Source organism: Alosa sapidissima, chromosome 24 (genome assembly GCF_018492685.1).
Source record: "Alosa sapidissima isolate fAloSap1 chromosome 24, fAloSap1.pri, whole genome shotgun sequence".
NCBI lineage: Eukaryota > Metazoa > Chordata > Actinopteri > Clupeiformes > Clupeidae > Alosa > Alosa sapidissima.
Genome location: NC_055980.1, coordinates 1350423 through 1368883, shown reverse-complemented (window position 1 = coordinate 1368883; position 18461 = coordinate 1350423). Strand labels below are relative to the sequence as shown.

General features: G+C 40.9%; 1 protein-coding gene across 1 annotated transcript in view; it reads left to right on the top strand.

The window, feature by feature from the left end:
• ca10a (carbonic anhydrase Xa) overlaps positions 1-18461 on the top strand; it is a 160095-nt gene that overhangs the window by 28247 nt on the left and 113387 nt on the right. The window contains exon 2 of the mRNA XM_042082783.1: positions 4982-5056. Coding sequence (XP_041938717.1) covers positions 4982-5056 — 75 coding nt within the window. The remainder of the gene's footprint in view (positions 1-4981; positions 5057-18461) is intronic.

The window sequence follows — 18461 nt, the reverse complement described above, 5'->3', positions numbered from 1 at the left end:
GCCATTGACAGCCTAATTGTAGGGCGGAGTCAATACACCTGAACTTGAGTGTTTTTGATTAGTGTATCCTATGTCTGTTAAATAGGATCTGTGGACATTTAACCTGTATGCTCTGATGAAGACATGTTTTGTCGCAACGTGTAAGCCCACTTTTTCCTTAACTATGAAAAGCAGTGTGCCTTTGGAATCTTTTGGTCAAACCAACTCGTTTAAGACAAGAAGTATTCCCTTGAAACCAAAGAGCACCTGCTTTAGAAAGATATCAGTGACGAAGCACTTCCGACAACCAACCTTGTTTGGTATTTGAAAATAGTATGAACAGCTTTGTTCGCCCAGCTCAGTCATGCACAAGAGGCTGCAATTTTACAGAGAGCATTTTGAACATTATAAGTGCCAGTGCTAACAATTAAATAAACACTAAATGGGTAAATTGCAATAAATGAGCTTAGTTTTGGAGCCAAATGTATGAGTTATATAAATACCTCTATGCCAAGTTTTCATTATGCATTATTTGTTTTGGTTGTTTAAAAATGCAAAAAAAAAATATCCGATTAATCAATTAATTGATCGATAAAGTGCTAGATTAATCAATTAGAAAAAGAATCGATAGCTGCAGCCCTATAAGAGAGGTACTTACGAAGAGAATGGTGTTGAGGAAGTGTTCATCCTTCTCAATCTGATGGAGGGTCGCTATTCTGGCTTCAAGTTCCACTATCTTCTTGCTGAGCAGGACGCATGAGTCGCAGCCTGGCACAGCTGAGGGAAGGCATTGTGGTGCGGCGGCGGCTGAAAGCCTCCTCAGCTTTCTTGTAAATGTTTGTTTGCTAGCTTGCTAGTTGGCCAGCAACAATGATGTTGTGGGCACTCTAATAGCAGTTCCTTGATAACTCGAACAAAGGTATGAGCGTAAGTTATCAAGATTTTGGGACAGTATTATTTGTAGCCCTTGAGGCTAGCTTACCATAGTAGGTTGTTGTGGTATCACAGAGACGTTAATGTTTGGCAGAAAAGTTTGGCAATCAAAGTCCGATAATCCAAAGCCTCAAGCAACAACAGTTTATAACAACAGATTGTTTACAAGATATAATAGGTAGCCAGTAAATCCATAGAAATTAGATGGTAACAAGAAGATTGAAGATAATTAAGTTAGAAAGTTTAGGTAGCTACCAGTGTTGCGCGGGTTTGGTCACAAGCGGCCCGCGGTCGACCCGATATTTTAATCAACCCGATCGCAACTCGGGCCGCGAATATTAATTAGGACAAAATTATACCCGACCCGCGATCCAACCCGCTTATTTACAAAATGTGTGCTTTTGGTTATAGCCTGCATGCAGTGTAACAGTAGGCCATTTCTGTAAAACAAAATAATTTATTTGCGAAACTTTATGCAGTAGAACTACACGCAGTAGGCATGCAGGACATAATGTTTGCGCAGGAGAGAGAATGAGAATAAGAGCGCAAGCACGCACGCAACCACCAAGGATTAGAACACTAGGATAACATTTGAAGGCCATGGACATACATCTTTCTTTCGAAAACAGAAATGGTGAGGCAAGGTAGGCAAGAGAGATACATTGCTGGTCAAAGCGTAGCCTAAGAACTGGTTTATAATGCTGAATGAAGCACAAAGCTTTACTAAAAGCACATCCACTGTTTAAAGTCACAAACACAACAAACTAACTTTTATGCATGCGCGAACCTATACATACCGGTAGATATGGCTGTGTAGTCTGTGCCATAACATTTATTCCTGCAGGGTGTCCGTTTTGGCTGTTACGGCTCCCACACACAGCTGCGTTCCGTCAACGCATTCCAGTGGGTGTTCCCGACGGTAGCTATGCAAATGACATGAAGTAAAACCGTAATGTGATTGGTTGGTGCCGTCCGTAGATTGGCTTGATTGGCCGGTGCCGTCTGTCGGTGCAGCAACAGCTGAACTCCTCAACGCGAGCAGCGGGAGAAACGCGACGCGATGGACCCACAATTCAGTTCGGCAACAGATCACGTGAGCCCGTTTAAAGTGAATGGGATGCGTCTCCAGCAACGCGATGCACGCAGCTGTGTGTGGGAGCCGTTATACTTTTAAATGGGTTCGAAAGGAGTAGGCCTATAAACCATAACTTGTACTACTGTCATCTTCTTTAAGCACTTTTCCCAATATTTCCCATAGCCTATATCGCTTTTGCTGATGCTAGCCTTCTCGTGATATTTTAAGTAGGCATCTTTGTAGAAAATATATATTTAATTTATTTTAACTGACCCGCCCGCAAATGACTCGAATATTATTAAAATATTTTGTTTATGACTCATAACCGCGGGCGACCGCTTAATTTCGGGCAGACCGCGCAACACTGGTAGTTACACACGGAGCACACTGACCAGAAATCGGAAACCACCTATATCCTACAGGTTGTTCACGAGTCTCGAAGCTCGAGTCCAAGTCAAGTCTGAAGTCTTTTGAGTGGAGTCGCAAGTCAAGTCTGAAGTCACTGTTTTGCGACTTATGGCCACCTTACACCAAACAACTTTGACAAGATTTGGGAAAGATTCTTAAAAGATTGTAGTTTTTTAAAGGATAATTCCGGTAAGTCTGAAGCATAGACAATACAAGAAGGTCTCGCGGGGGAAAGACTACAACCGTAAACAGACCCCCTTTCCATATCCGGTAGCACAGTGATATCAAGGAGCAATGAGTCTTCCAACAGAAATCAATGGGATTTTACAAAATGGCAAATAAAACACGACAGAAACTGTATTTCGCTGCGCTACTTGTTTTGGAACATCAACGAACATCACTAACCACTCGTTGAGTTGCACAGTATTAAAAATGAACGTTAAGGGTTGTTTTAAGGACATGTTTGTGCATGCCCATAGCAGCCAGTCAAAGGCGATTAAAAACGAGTCAGAAAGTCGAGACAGGACCCCTCGTCAAAATTTCGTTGTCCACCACTCTAGTTCATCCAAAACAAACCAGATAAAAGGACTCAAAGTGCTAAATACCAGAATTATCCTTTAACTAATACCCCCATTTCAAGCTTTCCTCAAAAGACTCCAATCTTTCAAGAATCTTTCCCAAATCTTGTCAAAGTTGTTTGGTGTAAGGAGGCCATTAAGTCCGACTCGAGTCTGAGTCTCAGACTCGAGTCCCCATCTCTGCTACACACTACGATGTACACCAGTTCAGGACAGATAGGAATAGGAATTCCTACTACTCTTATGCAGAATTTTGGGGTTCTGTTTTGCCTTAACCAACCTTGACAGATCCACATTCACAAAAAAGGAAGCTCCAAAGATACAGTATAGTGGTGATTGATGAACTATATAGTTTAGTATTTCATGCTAAAGTGTTGCTGAAAACAACCATGAATAATACAAGAATCTTTAGGATTGACTGCATTTTTTGTGGAAAATGTTCAGATATGATTTTGTCTTGGTATTCAAACGAGTTCCCAATCCAGAAGGTTAAGTCAGTAAATATCTGTTTCTTTATAAATGTAGGCTATAGATGATCAGGATGGCATGCCCTAACTTTAGACACCAATTGGTTTCAGGGCATAACATTTTTTTTTCTTGGGTTCCGGTTTCCGACCAACCCTATCAATTTATGTGCGATCCAAATTTATTTTATGAGCTTGGGAAAGAAATAACACTAAATAGTCTAGGCTACATTAAATAAATCCACAAATAAAAGGCGAACTATAATTACATTAATTACCCCTTGCGTTATGTATAGGGATGAGTGTATTCTTTCTTTTACAAAGTAGCCTATGCACAGCTGTTCACGAAGACGATTGTTTTCGTCACTTACCAAGGCACTCGCAATTTTGTCCAAACACCGCAACTTTTTCGCAAATTTGACCATCATCGTAGTTTCACCGTGAAATTTCACCTACCACAACAGTCCCTCGCGCAGAATATTGAGCCAGATGGCACACTTACTTCTGCACCTTCTGCATATGACATCAAAGACTGCCCTAACGTGTTCGTTCCTCTGCAGTTTTGAAGACAATAAATAGAAGGATAACGTTAATGATCTGCTCACTTGCATCTCTCAACCTGGTGTTGCTAACTTACCTAGGCTATGAAAGTAAGTTAATTAAGGCCTACTTGGTTTACTGACATTTGAGTAGGCTATGCAACCCATTGGCAAACGTGGATATGTCCTTTTAGCTTATGTCATGTTTGCTAGCTTGTGGGCTTAGTTTGAGTAGTGCTACAAAAATCATAGAAATTAATAAAATTGCAAGACATTTACCTCTTCTATGATCCAAGAATGATTTCATTTGAGTTGTTAAAAACATTTATTTTAACTAATGACATAGAAGACATTCCCAATTGCATCCACAAACACAGTGAGATGCAAGCCTTCCAATCCACTCAGAAATATAATTAGGCTACTCTCACGTTCTTAAAGGGACAGGCAGTCAATTAGACGTACACCACCAATGTAATGACATTAAACAGAAGTGTAGTCAAATAGTTTAAATCAATATGAAATTACTAGATACTTACTTGGCTATTAGTAATTATGCAGGCCACAAACTATGAATTATTAAAAAGATATGAACTTAATATGAATTACAAAATATATGAATGTTTTTATTTTATCATAATTCGGTTGCCGCTTTAGGTTGAATCAGTGACGCATGCACGTCAGCTCAAAACCAGGCCATTTTCGTGGGTCTATCACTAGGTGGCAGTCTCGCCAGGTCACTTCCCGGAAACTTTACAGGCAACACTTCATATTTCATGAAAGACGTTATATCTCCATTTCTAGAAAAAAAACAGCGATTTTGATTAAAACTAGCCACTGTTTAGCTTAGGATTTCTCAGGAACAGAGGCGTGTAGAAATACGGTTTGCACCCACTGAGAGCTTAAAGTCTCACCTGTCAAACAAGCCATTGTATGTGTTGATTGTGTTATTGAATACATGTCATGGCTTATTCTTGCTCTTGCTTTATGTTGTCCCTTGCCTCCTAGCTCAACCAAATCCATACAAAGGTCATGAGGGATGGTGGGCGTATAAAGAAGCTGTTCAAGGGAAATTCATTCCAGGTATCTTTTTGTTGGATTATTTTAATACATGTGTGTAAGGGAAGATAAGTATTTGTTTCAATAAAAAAATTGGCTGATATATACCACTACTATAGCTCTTCAACATAGAAATGATAGCAATGTGTTTCATTGGTATATTATGTTACATACAAGGACTTGAGACAGAATGATTTGCACAGACAGACCAGTGTTGCCAACAAGTTCAAATGGAAAGTAGCTAAAGCCAGCTCAAATGCATATCAATGATGTCAGCACGTTGTGCCGCCCCCCCCCCCCCAAAAAAAAAAAACAACAACAAAAATGGTGATGGCCCTTTAATTCCCCTTTACACCTGTTTGCTTTTCTCCAACTTTAAGAGCATAATTTATATTTGATTTAATAAACTTGTATATTAATTTGATACACTTTACAGTTCTGTATACTATCTTGTCATAGCCTACACCAGAATGAGCATCAGTCAGTCTGGGTGCCTTTTAGTCTGTCCTGTGTAGAAACGTCTTGACGTGTGGAAAATCAGTGCTCAGACACCGCTGTTCTCATGGGAATAGTGACCAGAATTCAAAGTAGCTTCAAAGTTTCGGAAAACACATCCTGCAAGTTGTTGTTATTAAAAGACTGACACAATGCTTTTGCGCTGCTGCATGTTCTGAAGTCAGAGCTGTCATAAAAACAGATTGTGGTAATGCACTCCGTTTGCAAACTGCCAACAAAAAAGCTGACAGATAAAGAAGAAGGGTTCGCTGGCCTGCCAGAGTAACCTTCTTCTTCAGTGAGTTATTTTTGGCAGTTGGTCAAATGGAGTGCATTACCACCATCTGCTGGACTGAGGTGTAATGGCAAGTGTACCCTGTAGCCTCCATATATAGAATGCCTAGATGTCTTATGGCGGAGTCTCCAACGGCATCACCGGCACAGGCAAGCTATCTGGTGGGCTCTGTGGTACCTGATAGCTCTTCTTCTACTAAAGGCAGAACAATGCCCCCAGGCTATAACAATGACACAGTGCACCATTGAAACACAATGTTATGAGTTAGCGAGCTGACTGTGGCAAGATGGCCGCGAGGTGCGGATGTCTAGTGATGGGGACGAGACCGCCTATGCCGAGTCCGAGTCAAGACCGAGTCTTTGAAGGGTCAAGACCGAGTCGAGACCGAGTCTGTTGGTTTTCAAATACAGTCGAGTCCGAGTCAAGACCGAGTCTTTGAAGAAGCAAGTCCGAGTCGAGACCGAGTCCTTTAGGAGTCGAGACCGAGTCGAGACCAAGACCATAAAAAAATTTCAGTTTTAATATTCAGAATTTAATATCACCCCAGTTAATAATCAACAGTTAGGCCTACAGACTAAGCTAGATTGGGAATTGTTTAGAGGAGCAGTCTTAACGTCTTAATATGGACTATGCTGACCTACAGACACTCACCGGCAGCAGAGCCATAGAGATAAATAAACGGCTCTGACGGCAGTATCTTTGCATTGCACCATGGGATGTCATTTTCAAATAATGCCGGTCAACATTGCATTTTATTATTATTGTTGTTTTGTGTTGTCTGTTTTTTTATATGAACATAAAAAATGCGTTGGTCTCGAGGACTCGGTCTGAAATTACGAGTCCATCTCCTCCCACTGTGGTCCGAGACCGAGTCAAGACCGAGTCTTTGAAGGAACGAGTCCGAGACGAGACCGAGAAAGCAGAAATTGGTCTCGAGACCGGACTCGAGTCCGAGACCGGACTCGAGTACTACATCACTACGGATGTCGTCCTCCATTGGCCAGCAGCGCGGACGAGACATCTAGCTATTCTATATATATATCTATGGTAGCCTCGTTCTGGCCTGCTACCTGCTTAATTTGCTGAGGACGAAGAGAAAGCACCTTTTTGATAATTGAGCCAGTAGAGAAATAACTGTTCAGAACTAATCTGTAGCCTAGGGTAGGCTTCTGGAGAAAACAATGTTGTTGGCGATTTAATACTATCTAGCGACGTTTTTAACAGGCTACGCTATAGAGGCTTAGACAACTATGACCCATGCTTTGGTTTCGTAAATTAATTTGCCCTACTTCTTGACTGCAATGTAGTCAATTGACTGCTTATCGGGTTATTTTTATTTTTCTGTACAATAAACAAATACATCTGCTTTATGCCGCAGAATTACGCACTTGGCCAGCCTATAGAACGGGCACATTTTAGAGAGAGAATGAGAATGTACGCAGGCAAGAATCTGTAGGCTATTTGTGGCGGGTTACCCGCAATGTTTAATGTATAACTCAAGACCTCAAACATTTTCTAAACAATAAAAACAGAAAGGATCCAGCAGGCAGCAAATGTAGAAGAGTAATTTCCAGTGGAAGAACAAAATGCTGAATGAAGCCCAAACCTATGATGGCATATCTGGCAAGTTGTTATTTTATGAAGACGTAAATGGTTGCTTTGCTTTCATTAATGGTTTCGCTATAGTCAAGTTTGCAAGAAGGAGACTTAACACGTGAGCATGCCACACTATCCAGGGACGTGCTCACACAGCTGTGGTAGCGGGGGCAGGAGGACAACTGTTAGCGCAGGCTTTATATAAAATTCTTTAACAGAAGCCTTATGAAATAAAGGCCTGCCTCGAAAGCAGGCTTGCCCAAAATATAGGCCTGTGGTTTGCACAGCCTATAGTAAGTAGGCTAAATAACAGACCCGCCACGATATGCGGTATGATGATTTGCATGTTCTTAAATAACAATGAAATATTATCAGTAATATTCAACCATTGTTTTGTGATTTGGGAATAATGTATATTTTCATTATGCACAGAGAATCGCATGTCAGTCCCCTCATATTTGGCTGACTTCTGCAGATGGGCAAAAAAACACTGCCACTTCCCTTCCTATATTCCACTGATCACACATCAGACATCAGGGGGTCATTTCTAGAAAAGTTAGCAACGACGTTGCTCAACCACCATGGTACGACGCAACTTGCGACCAAACAACGACATTGTTACACCTGTTTCCAGAAAGCATCGTACCTGTCGCAATTCGCTACCTCCGGCGTTCGAACACCGTAGTTCCAACAACGTTGTTGATGATGCAGCGATACATATCATTGGTGGAAAAAGTGGCAACGTGTAATACCCCACCCCCTAGAAATTCTCTGCCACGGCCTATGTTGACATTTTTCTAATTTAAACCGAGTGATTTATGTTGGCATTGTCATTGCCATCAGCAACAACCTAAACCCATTGCAAGCATATAAACTTAACTATGTTGGAAAAAATGTATAGCCTAGACGAATTTCTGGGTATGGCAAGTGTAATCAGCTGTCTCGTGGCTTAACGGCAGCGCATCGGTGCACTTCGCGTTCGGTGGGAGGTCGCATCCTATCTCTTCTTTTCACCTCTGAATAAGAGTAGGCCTACGAGACAACAATAGGTTTTGACCATACATATTTATGTATATAGTTACTCTACATCGAGAGACCAATAGGTACAAGAAGACATCAGTCAAAAACAATTAAATCTACGTGTCACACTAGTTCACCTGCAGGTAGCGATAAGCAAGAGGACAATCTCACATCATAAGAAAATTGAACCTACAACGCTGGGATAACAGATCACCTGCTTTAGCCACTACACCATTTTTCACTGTGCTGATTTTAAGAGTCTGTAAAGATCATAATATTATCTTATCAAAAAGCAAGGCAATGCTCGAATTAACATAAATAGCAAGAATGAGCCAAGTAGGGGAGTCAGTCTCGTAATCAAAATAAAGTTACAGGATAGATCAATCATTGAGTCACAGCAATTCATAGACCCCTGGGCACAAATGTCTGATGGGCCCCCTTGCCCCCCAGCCAACGTGAATCGGGCGGTCAGAATTTTTTTAAATGTTTTTTTTTTTTTATTATTATTATTATTGTAACACACCCACACACCACGACACAGAGCATTTCCAATTCAAAAGGGAAAGCACTGCTCATTGCAAAATTAAACAGAACCTTTAAAGGTAAACAGGCCTTTAACTTGACTAAAACCGTGCAAAACTGAGGAGGCACACCTGTTATTATCTGAGCAGTCTAATGGATGTCCTCATTTTGCGAATGCGAGGACAATATGAGCCGGTTTAATTTCGTCAGATGTCCGAGAAACCACTGGCTCGTAATCACAATAATTTAACACACGACAGTTGGATACTTCATCATGTTCCCATGCCTACGTTTTGGTGAGTAGCATAGAGATCGTTAAAAACAATAAAGTAAGCACATATGGCTCTGCGTTTGGGACATCGAAAACGTATATTTTTAATAGGGTAGACTACCGTCGGAGACAGGCCCGGGGTGGGTAATCGGGAGAATTCCCGGTGGGCCGCTTCACTTTTGGGCTGGTCGAGGAAAAAAAATTGAAATGTCACGTTAGTCTATCTTCTTTTAAAGTAGGCTATACACGTTCCGCATTCTGTGCATGACACCGTTGCCTCTGCATGGGTTGTAGCCTATCATGTGAGGGAGTTCTCCCCTCCCAAAAAGAGTTGGTTGGGTCCATATCGCCCGTCATTTTCAGTTTTCTCAGATAGCCTACGGCTAGGCGGGCCGGCCCTACAGTAGCCATAAGCGTCAGGAAGGATGGATGTAGAAAGAGGCCAGGAGGGACTGAAACGGCCAGGTAGAATGCTGCTACAGTGGGCATCGCTTTCAAATGGCCACTTCAGTCGCGCATTACGAGGCGTGAAGCTTTACTACCACTTTTAGCCACTGTGCGTCGCTCTGCCACTGTACATCGCTCTGTCAGTAGCCTGACTGCCGCCCCTTCTGAAAAAGCAGGAGGCTAGGCTACCTTTAAACATAATTGTTACTGAGAGGAATCCCAGCCTACGAATTCAATAACAAAATAAATCATGCATAATTAAACATTACCTCGATTAAGGCTACTTGGGTATGGCTTAAGGCTTGACTACACGGTGGTAGCGAAAATCGAAATCTGCTTTTGATAGCCTACCGGTGCCGCTCCACAAAACGAAAAAATATCTTAATTTGCTGTCTGTTATTGTCAGTGTTGGGGGTAACGCAACTTCGCAAATCAAAACAGTGTCTTAATTTGCCCTAGTTCTTGACTGCAATGTAGTCAATTGACTGCTTGACATGTCATTTTTATTTGCCGCAAAATTACATTCATATTTGGCTGACTGCAGACGCGCCACTTCCCTCCCCATATTAAGATTAAGATAGTAGCCTATACAAAAAGCACTTCATACTATCATAAAAATTTGTTAAACCCAGTGGCGTAACTATAGTAGGTGCAGCAAGTGCAGTCGCACCAGGGCCCGTGACCTCCCGGGGCCCGTCGCTGTCGCTACCGCTACCCCCGCCCTCTTTTTTTTTTTTTTTCTGAGAACTTCACCATTAAGAATCAAACTGTTGTCATTTTTTGAATGGATGGTGCCTGCACCAAAAGACTGCACCAACCAAAAGAGAGATACTTCAAAGTGCAGGTATTTAATGCAACTCTGGACATCATAATCAGTCAGCTCTCCCAAAGATTTGCAAGTATGCGGGAAACTTGTCATGTGTTTGAGTCTTTATGTCCTATAGCTTCAACTCGCAGGTGATGATGAACTGCTTGAAAAGGCAAGACGTTTGTCAGACCATTATAGCAGGGACATTGCACCGACATTCCCAACACAACTCCTCTCATTCAGGTCTTGCTTTAAAGCAGACATTTCACAGAAGTCATCTATTTTTCAACTTGCCAAAATGCTGGTGGTAGATTATGACAGTGTAACATCCACATTCGGGGAAGTGTGTACTGCTCTCATGTGACTGTGGCAACAGCTGAGCGATCTTTTTCCAAACTCAAACTTATTAAGACCTACCTAAGGAGCAGCATGGGGCAGGAGAGGCTCAGTGGGTTAGCTATCCTGTCCATTGAAAATACGAGAGCCAGAGCATTAAATATTGGGAACATCGTTGACGATTTTGCACAACGAAAGGCTCGTAAGATTCGCCTTCTTCTAATGGCCTAATTCACGCATATTGGGGATTGTATGCATTTGAATGATTTTATTTGGTTTCTGCACGGTTAAATAAGTTAGGCTACATTAAGTTTTGTTTCTGCGCAGTGCGAGTTTATAAGCAAGCAATCTACGCTTGCAGTTTCAGCAGAGGGTTGAAGAGGCGCATTGAGCGCATTGAGTGTTCCCATAATTCCATGCGAGTTGATGTTAATGCAGTAATATTAGATTACCCTGGCCTGCAGGCTGTTAATAAAATTATTTTTAATGTTTTCACATGTAATGGATCCTATGTAGTCGTGTGTGTTTTTCACACGACAGTTGGATAGCCTACTTCATCATGTCCCCATGCCTACATTTTTGTGAGTAGCATAGAGATCGTTAAAAACAATAAAGTATGGCTCTCCGTTTGAGACATCGAAAACTTATATTTTTAATAGGGTAGACTACCGTCGGATGCTGACTTGCAAAGGCCTCGGGATAACACGTTATCTCCACTATCATCAGTCATGCCCCTTGATCAAAGTGGGGAATGAAATAAAAGTTTGAGAACCACTGGCTTAACAAGTTACCTGCAGTCCAGAACACAGAATCTGTTGCAATATTCTGATGATCGGCGATGATATCGGCAAATGTTTGTTTTCCAAAGTAAGAATTTCACTTCACCATGCACCTTCGACAATGAATAGCTCATTACACTTGTTACTGTTAAACGTAGGCCTAACTGGTATCATTACAAACATTATTATGTGTCCTAAAACTGGCATATTTTATGGCATTGTGTCATGTAAGTTTGTTGCAAAATCTAGAGAAATGTGTGAGGTCAGCGGGGGACAATTGAGACACACATTGGATTGTGTTATTACTTGAACATTCCACACTATCCACAGCTGTGGTAGGCCTATCAGGGGCAGGAGGATTACTGTTAGCGCAGGCTTTATATAAAATTCTTCAATAGAAGGCCTCGAATGCAGGCTTGCCCAAAATAAAGGCCTGTGGTTTGCGCAGCCTACAGTAAATAAGACCCACCAGAATGTGCAGTATGCTTTTTTACGAGCAAGATGTTTTTGGTGCCCTACGCACACTGCATGTTCTTCAATAACAATGATCATCAGTAATATTCAACCATTAATTTGTGTAAATGGGCAAGCGTGACCACCTTGATTTGCTGATGATTGTAGCGCATGATTCCAAACACCTCCATTACGATGATGAATGACAGGTGACAGGTCTCAGAATGCGTGCGCTACACAAGGACTATTAATAACTGAATAAAAAGGCCTAGCCTAAATGAATAAAGAGTAAGGCAAAAGAAATAGCCTAGGCCTATGGATTGATGCAGTATAAGTATATATACTTTTGATCCCGTGAGGGAAATTTGGTCTCTGCATTTAACCCAATCGGTGAATTAGTGAAACACAAACAGCACACAGTGAACACACAGTGAGGTGAAGCACACACTAATCCCGGCGCAGTGAGCTGCCTGCTTCAACAGCGGCGCTCGGGGAGCAGTGAGGGGTTAGGTGCCTTGCTCACTGGTCGGGGCTAGAACCGGCAACCCTCCAGTTACAAGTCCAGAGTGCTAACCAGTGGGCCACGGCTGCCCAGTAGCCTACCTTTGCAACATTATTACAGTGCGTGAAAATGCACTGTTCTGTTATCCGAAGTCGTCTTCTTCTTATTATTACAGTGCATGAAAATGCACTGTACTGTTCTTCCTAGGCAACTTCAACAACTTCTTCTTCTGCTTACCACTTTTTCCGTACGCAATATCTCTTGAACAGTTTAACTTAGAAACTTCGTTCAAACTTTGTAACGTAGGTCTTCAAACGGACCAAGCTGCTATGTCTTTTCAACTTTGAAACTTTTTTACTTTTTAAACTATTAAAGAAAAACGTTTTAAAAATCCCCATAGACTTAACATTGCCGATTGTGACATCATAATACGGCTGTTAAGCAATTAGAATCCTATGGCAGGTGTTCAGGCCACCTGCAGCCTCAGGCTTTTAAGCATACAATCTGGGTCAATTAAGACTACACATCCTATTCAACTGTTTCCTCTGCCCAAAACTGTTTCAAAATAAAAGTCCTCACTACAATAATCCACTGTTAAACAATGTAACCCATTAAATACTGAATTTTTTACATTCAACTTTTAAACGGTCTACTTTTAAACTATCTATCTATTAAACTAGCTTTCTATCAACTTTTAAACTATCTACATTCAACTTTTAAACTATATACATTCACTAGCTGTCTATCAACAACTTTTAACTTGTCATCAACTACACTTTTCATCAACTATGACTCCTAACCACTGTAGCTAGTTAGCATGGTTAACAAAGTTAGCATGTTAGCATTGCTAGCATAACTGCTAAAAATGATTAGTTAAGTTAGCTAAGTAACATGGTTAGCATAGTTAGCATGTTAGCATGCTAGTTAACATTTTTAGCAAAACTGCTAAAAATGATTAGCTAAGTTAGCTAAGTAACATGGTTAGCATAGTTAGCATTATGCATAACTTCATGATTAGCTAAGTAACATGGTTAACATAGTTAGCATGCTAGTTAGCATAACTACTAAAAATGATAAGCTTGGTTAACTAAGTCACATGGTTAACATAGTTGGCATGTTAGCATTGTTAGCATGTTTAGCAAAACGGCTAGAAAATGTTTAGCAAAACTGTTAGAAAATGTTAGTTAAGTTAGCTAAGTAGCATGGTTAGCATGTTAGCATTGCTAACACTACTATAAAACATTAGCTAAGTAGCATGGTCCATAACCTTTTTGGCTGCCAACCCATCACAGTCCTATGCAAGACCAATAAAAACAATTACTTATTTATAGAACTACTACAATGCTACCCACTCATTGCTTAGACTGTGCGGCCCAACAGTCTTAATTTGCACCACCGTAGTCTAAATATTGCCCAAATAATATTTAAACCATATCTGATGAGTATACGTGCTGATGTTTCAGTCTTTTATTTACATTAACTTTCATCACGGTCAGTTCAGGACTATTTTTCTTTAAAAACAATGGACATAAGGTTAAAGGAAACATTAGTGTTGGGTATAAGCCAAGACATGTGTGAACTAAGGTAAGTGCGTGTGTGTTGTGCTCAACTGTGGTTAAGATGTGTTACAAATGTCAGACCATTGACCAGCATGTGCAAGAGATGGCATGAGTGAGGCCAAGAATAAGTGTGTCAAGAGATGTGTTAGAGAAAGTGTGTGTGTGACCAATTTAAAAGCAGTATGTGCTCACAGTGTATTCCTTGACAAGGTGTAATGGGTCCTCATTCAAGTAGACACAAAGCGCTTTGAGGATGCACTCCCTTCGGACGTCAATGCTGTTGTTCTGTTGGAAGCACAGGGACAAACAAAAAAACAATAAATACATGTTTATATTAGCATGACACCACAACAAAATGTATGCACAGAATAATGACTAAAAATAAAATTCAATATGATGGAACTGACTGAACAACCTCTGATACGGGTTGCATGATGGTTCGAATGGTTCGGCCAGGGACTCTACCTTTGCTGCGGAACATCTTCATCAAGCTGTCTGAGTACTTATCTAGCATGTTCAGAAACTTTAATTCCAGTGGGACTGTTGTGACTCGAGCAAACTCATTATTGATCTGTAAAAGTGCAAAGGAAACAAAAAGAACCAAACTGAGTATTTAAATTCCAAAACATCTTGTAAACTGTTCAACAGGAAAACAAATTAAAATACAACTTACTTCTCTGACATTAAAGAGAGCTGGCCATCTTGTTTTAAACTCTGCTACCATCGGCTTCTCCTGGACCACTTCCTGCATTCTGTATGAAAAGGTTCTCTCCATCTTCTCTCTGATTACTTTGTCATTGTTTCGTTTTTTGATCTCTGTCAAAATTGCAATTCGTTCATTCTCTAAACTGTCAGATGTTTCTCCTTTTGGGTGTTGAGGACAGTAGTTAACTTCAGCTTTTCTGGGTTTCTTTATGTTTGAAGCAGCATGATGCTGACCTTGCCGTTTGTTCTTCAAAGAATTTATACTCACTTCAGAACACCCAACACTTCGGAGCTTTGTGCGCAAGTTTGCCATCTTGTACTTCAGGCTGATTTTCCACCCATAGCAGCCATTGAAAGAGCCCTGCTCTCTTAAGCAAGGGTGTTTGGCAATGAGTGCTTCAGCCACTGAATTAAGCTCAACATCGTTCGGATATGCTTTGAATTTTATGATCTCATCAGCGAGACTTTCAAGAATGTGTGATTTTAACTTGTGAGGAGGGCTAAGAAACGTTCCATTGGCAAGGTAATCAGCATTGGCTCTTTGGAGCAATATTTCAGAGTCATAGGAGAAGTATGGAATAGGGAATTCATGTGGCCACGGGGCAGATCTTGGTCCTTCAGGAGAAGATACTGTAAAATGACAGTGTCATCTGTGTCATCAGAATCTGATGGCTGGCTGCTGCCCAAGCTTTCCTGGCCTTTTTCCTGGATGTGGCCTATAGTCTTAAAGATGACTTTTAAGGTTCCCTTGTCTTGAACATCCGCTACGGAAGTCAAAGTAATGAACTCACCGCCAAAATCATCATCCTGGTACTGTAAGCGAAAGTTTTCATCAAGCTTGAATGTTTCTGCAATGATTCTGGCGAGGTCTTCAGTGGAACCTGGTAATCCTTCTGGCAGTATCAACTTCCTTAAGTCATCATCGGTTAGAATTATTCACAATTTCACCGGTTCAGTCATTGCCCTAATTCTCTAAAAGAGAAGGCAAATGCAATCACAGTAAAGAACCAAGTTATCAAATATCAAACATCAGGATTTTTTAGGGGGAAAAAACCCCCCAAAAAACAAAACTTACCCTCAGTTAGTTTCCAACTACAAAGGTCTGGATGGTCACGTCCTACTCAAGTTTGTTACCTATGGAAAGGCAAAATCAACACTTTAAGTTAATACCACTTCAAACCCAAAACCTTCATCTCCAATGTTAGAACATTTGGTGGCATTGACTTGTCTTGGTATATGCCTCCTCCTCCTCCTCAACATGTACACATTGAAAGCATAAGCCAGGAGGAGCAGCAGGCATGCACACAAAAAACTAGACACTCCTTAGAGTAAGTGTTTGTCGTTCTGATCACAAGCATTTCGAAGGAAAAGTGTTGGTATGCACTTGCCATTTTAGTTGATTTTGCTAGAGATGGAGAACGACAGTCCACAATTATTTCATTTAAAAGGACTAAAGGAACATGTGTCAAATTCTTACCAATATCATACCTCCATGTTCAAAAAGGTTTCAATTTAATATTTTTTTTCTTGATTGGGTCATTGCATATAATCTAGTTCAATATGTCCAAGTAAAACCATCAAATAATCTTAAAGCAACGGGTCTTGACAGAAAGTCTCACAAGGCAAAGAGGCTATGCACCGCAAGGTTTTGTGAAGACAGACAATTAAGAGAGCAAGCAACATGTAGACTGAAAGTTATCAGTTTCTTATGCAATTTTGGTGCAAACAGTAACTGAACTCAAAGCAAAGCGGCATTGTAGCGGAAGCAACAAAAGCAGCGAGCCTAGGACAGTTGTAACAAGTTGCCCCTTGAAACACTTTAAGCAAAATACATAAGCCATCAGCTTAGTTGCCCGAGGTATGAACTTGACATACTTACTGTGCAGTTACTTAGAGTTAAGGTCACTTATGGTCAATGTTAATGTATCTTTTCAGCATCCTGACAGCTCCAACCAAGTAACATACAAGTGGATAGTCATCCAGCAGCTCACCATGCTCAATAAAGACCAACTCGCTCACACTTGATGTATTTACCTCATATGCTCCAAAATGTTCTCTATACCAGCAACATAACTTCTTGCAAATGAAACCCAGCTTGAAAAAATGCACATTTTCAGTATTTCAACAAATTCAGGAAGGCCTGCAAGTGAAACATGAGCAAGTATCATACCCTTTTTGTAACTAATTCCTTTGGCAGAGACCGACTTGGCTAGACTAACTTCTGTCACAGTTGGATATCTCTGAATGATTGTGTGAGCTATCTCCTTGTTCAGCACTTCAACTGGGAGGAGTGAAACATTAGTGACTTCAAATGACGTTCTCCTGAGACTGGATGAATGTAAATGAAATGCAATCATAAGCTGGTGCTTTGTAGCGAGTGTAAGAGCTATATTTTTAAAACAATTAGTGTGACGGGCAAGCTGTTTAAAAAAACTATGCTTCGCCTCAAATCTCATAGTCCACATACAAACAAGTGGTCCAAAGCATTGTATCAGGTATGGATAATGCTCCAAGAAGTGATGTTTAGGGCGCAGGTGAGTACTTGGAAAAAGCTCTTGATAGCGATCCCTGTGTTCACAAATCTTAAACTCCAGAAATGCTAGCGACTCATCAGAGTGTACTGGAGCTACCACTAACTCAACAATGTCTTTCAGGTTTAATAATATCGACCAAGCAGGTTCATCCTCTGGCACTAAGGCACCAATAATACATGGCAGTAACCTCAATAAATTCCAGTTTTCGTGTGCATTGCCACCTATGCTTTTCTTAGTCAAGAGATTGCGTGGTACGACGTGAGGCTTATTTGTTTTGTCACTCCACTTATACAGGAAGTTCGAAATCGAATGGTTCAGAAAATCCAGAGAAAAATATTTCTTTGATATCAACACAGATAAGCAACAGGCCAACTCTGTTGGTACGATACCTTCAAAGACATCATGTGCTAGATCAGGGGGATAGCCTTTAGTAACATGAAAATGTGAAAGATGCTCAGTTAGCACATAAGCGCTCTTCACTCCAAAGCAATGCGTGGAGGTTTCCCTTGCACTCCTAACATGTTCTGCATGAAGCTGTTCTGTTCGAAGCCTGAAAGCACCAGAAGATACACTGAATGTTTGAATCTCTGTTCTCTTTGCTGTACAAAATCTGCATATGAAGTCACCTGAAAAAGTTTCAACAAACCCACCTAACCCATGCGCAGCGAGATTGTCGGCCACAACACATTGTACAGCACCCTTTACACACTCACCAACAACAGAAACAAACACACCTTGTTCCTCTAAAACACGCAGATCGTGCAAAAGGGGTTCAAGCAGTTTCTCAAATCCAAAGGTCTTAATATCATCAGATTTGCAAAGTATTGCTAAATAAATTGAAGACAGTGCCGAGTTAGAGCAAGGAGGGAGATTACTTAGTTTCCAGTACACTCCACAGAGTTTGTGCTTTTTGCGTGAGGTTCCAAGAGGGTTACACAATTCAAAGCCATCTATGTACAAAGTCAATGAGATCCTCAACTCCTCTTGAGACCAAAAACCATCTTGAGTGTAGAACAAACCATCTTTAAAGGACTTGAAATGTTGACCATAAGATCTAGCACTTGTGACTGAGATCTCCTGTTCAACTTTATTGTCAACCACCTGATC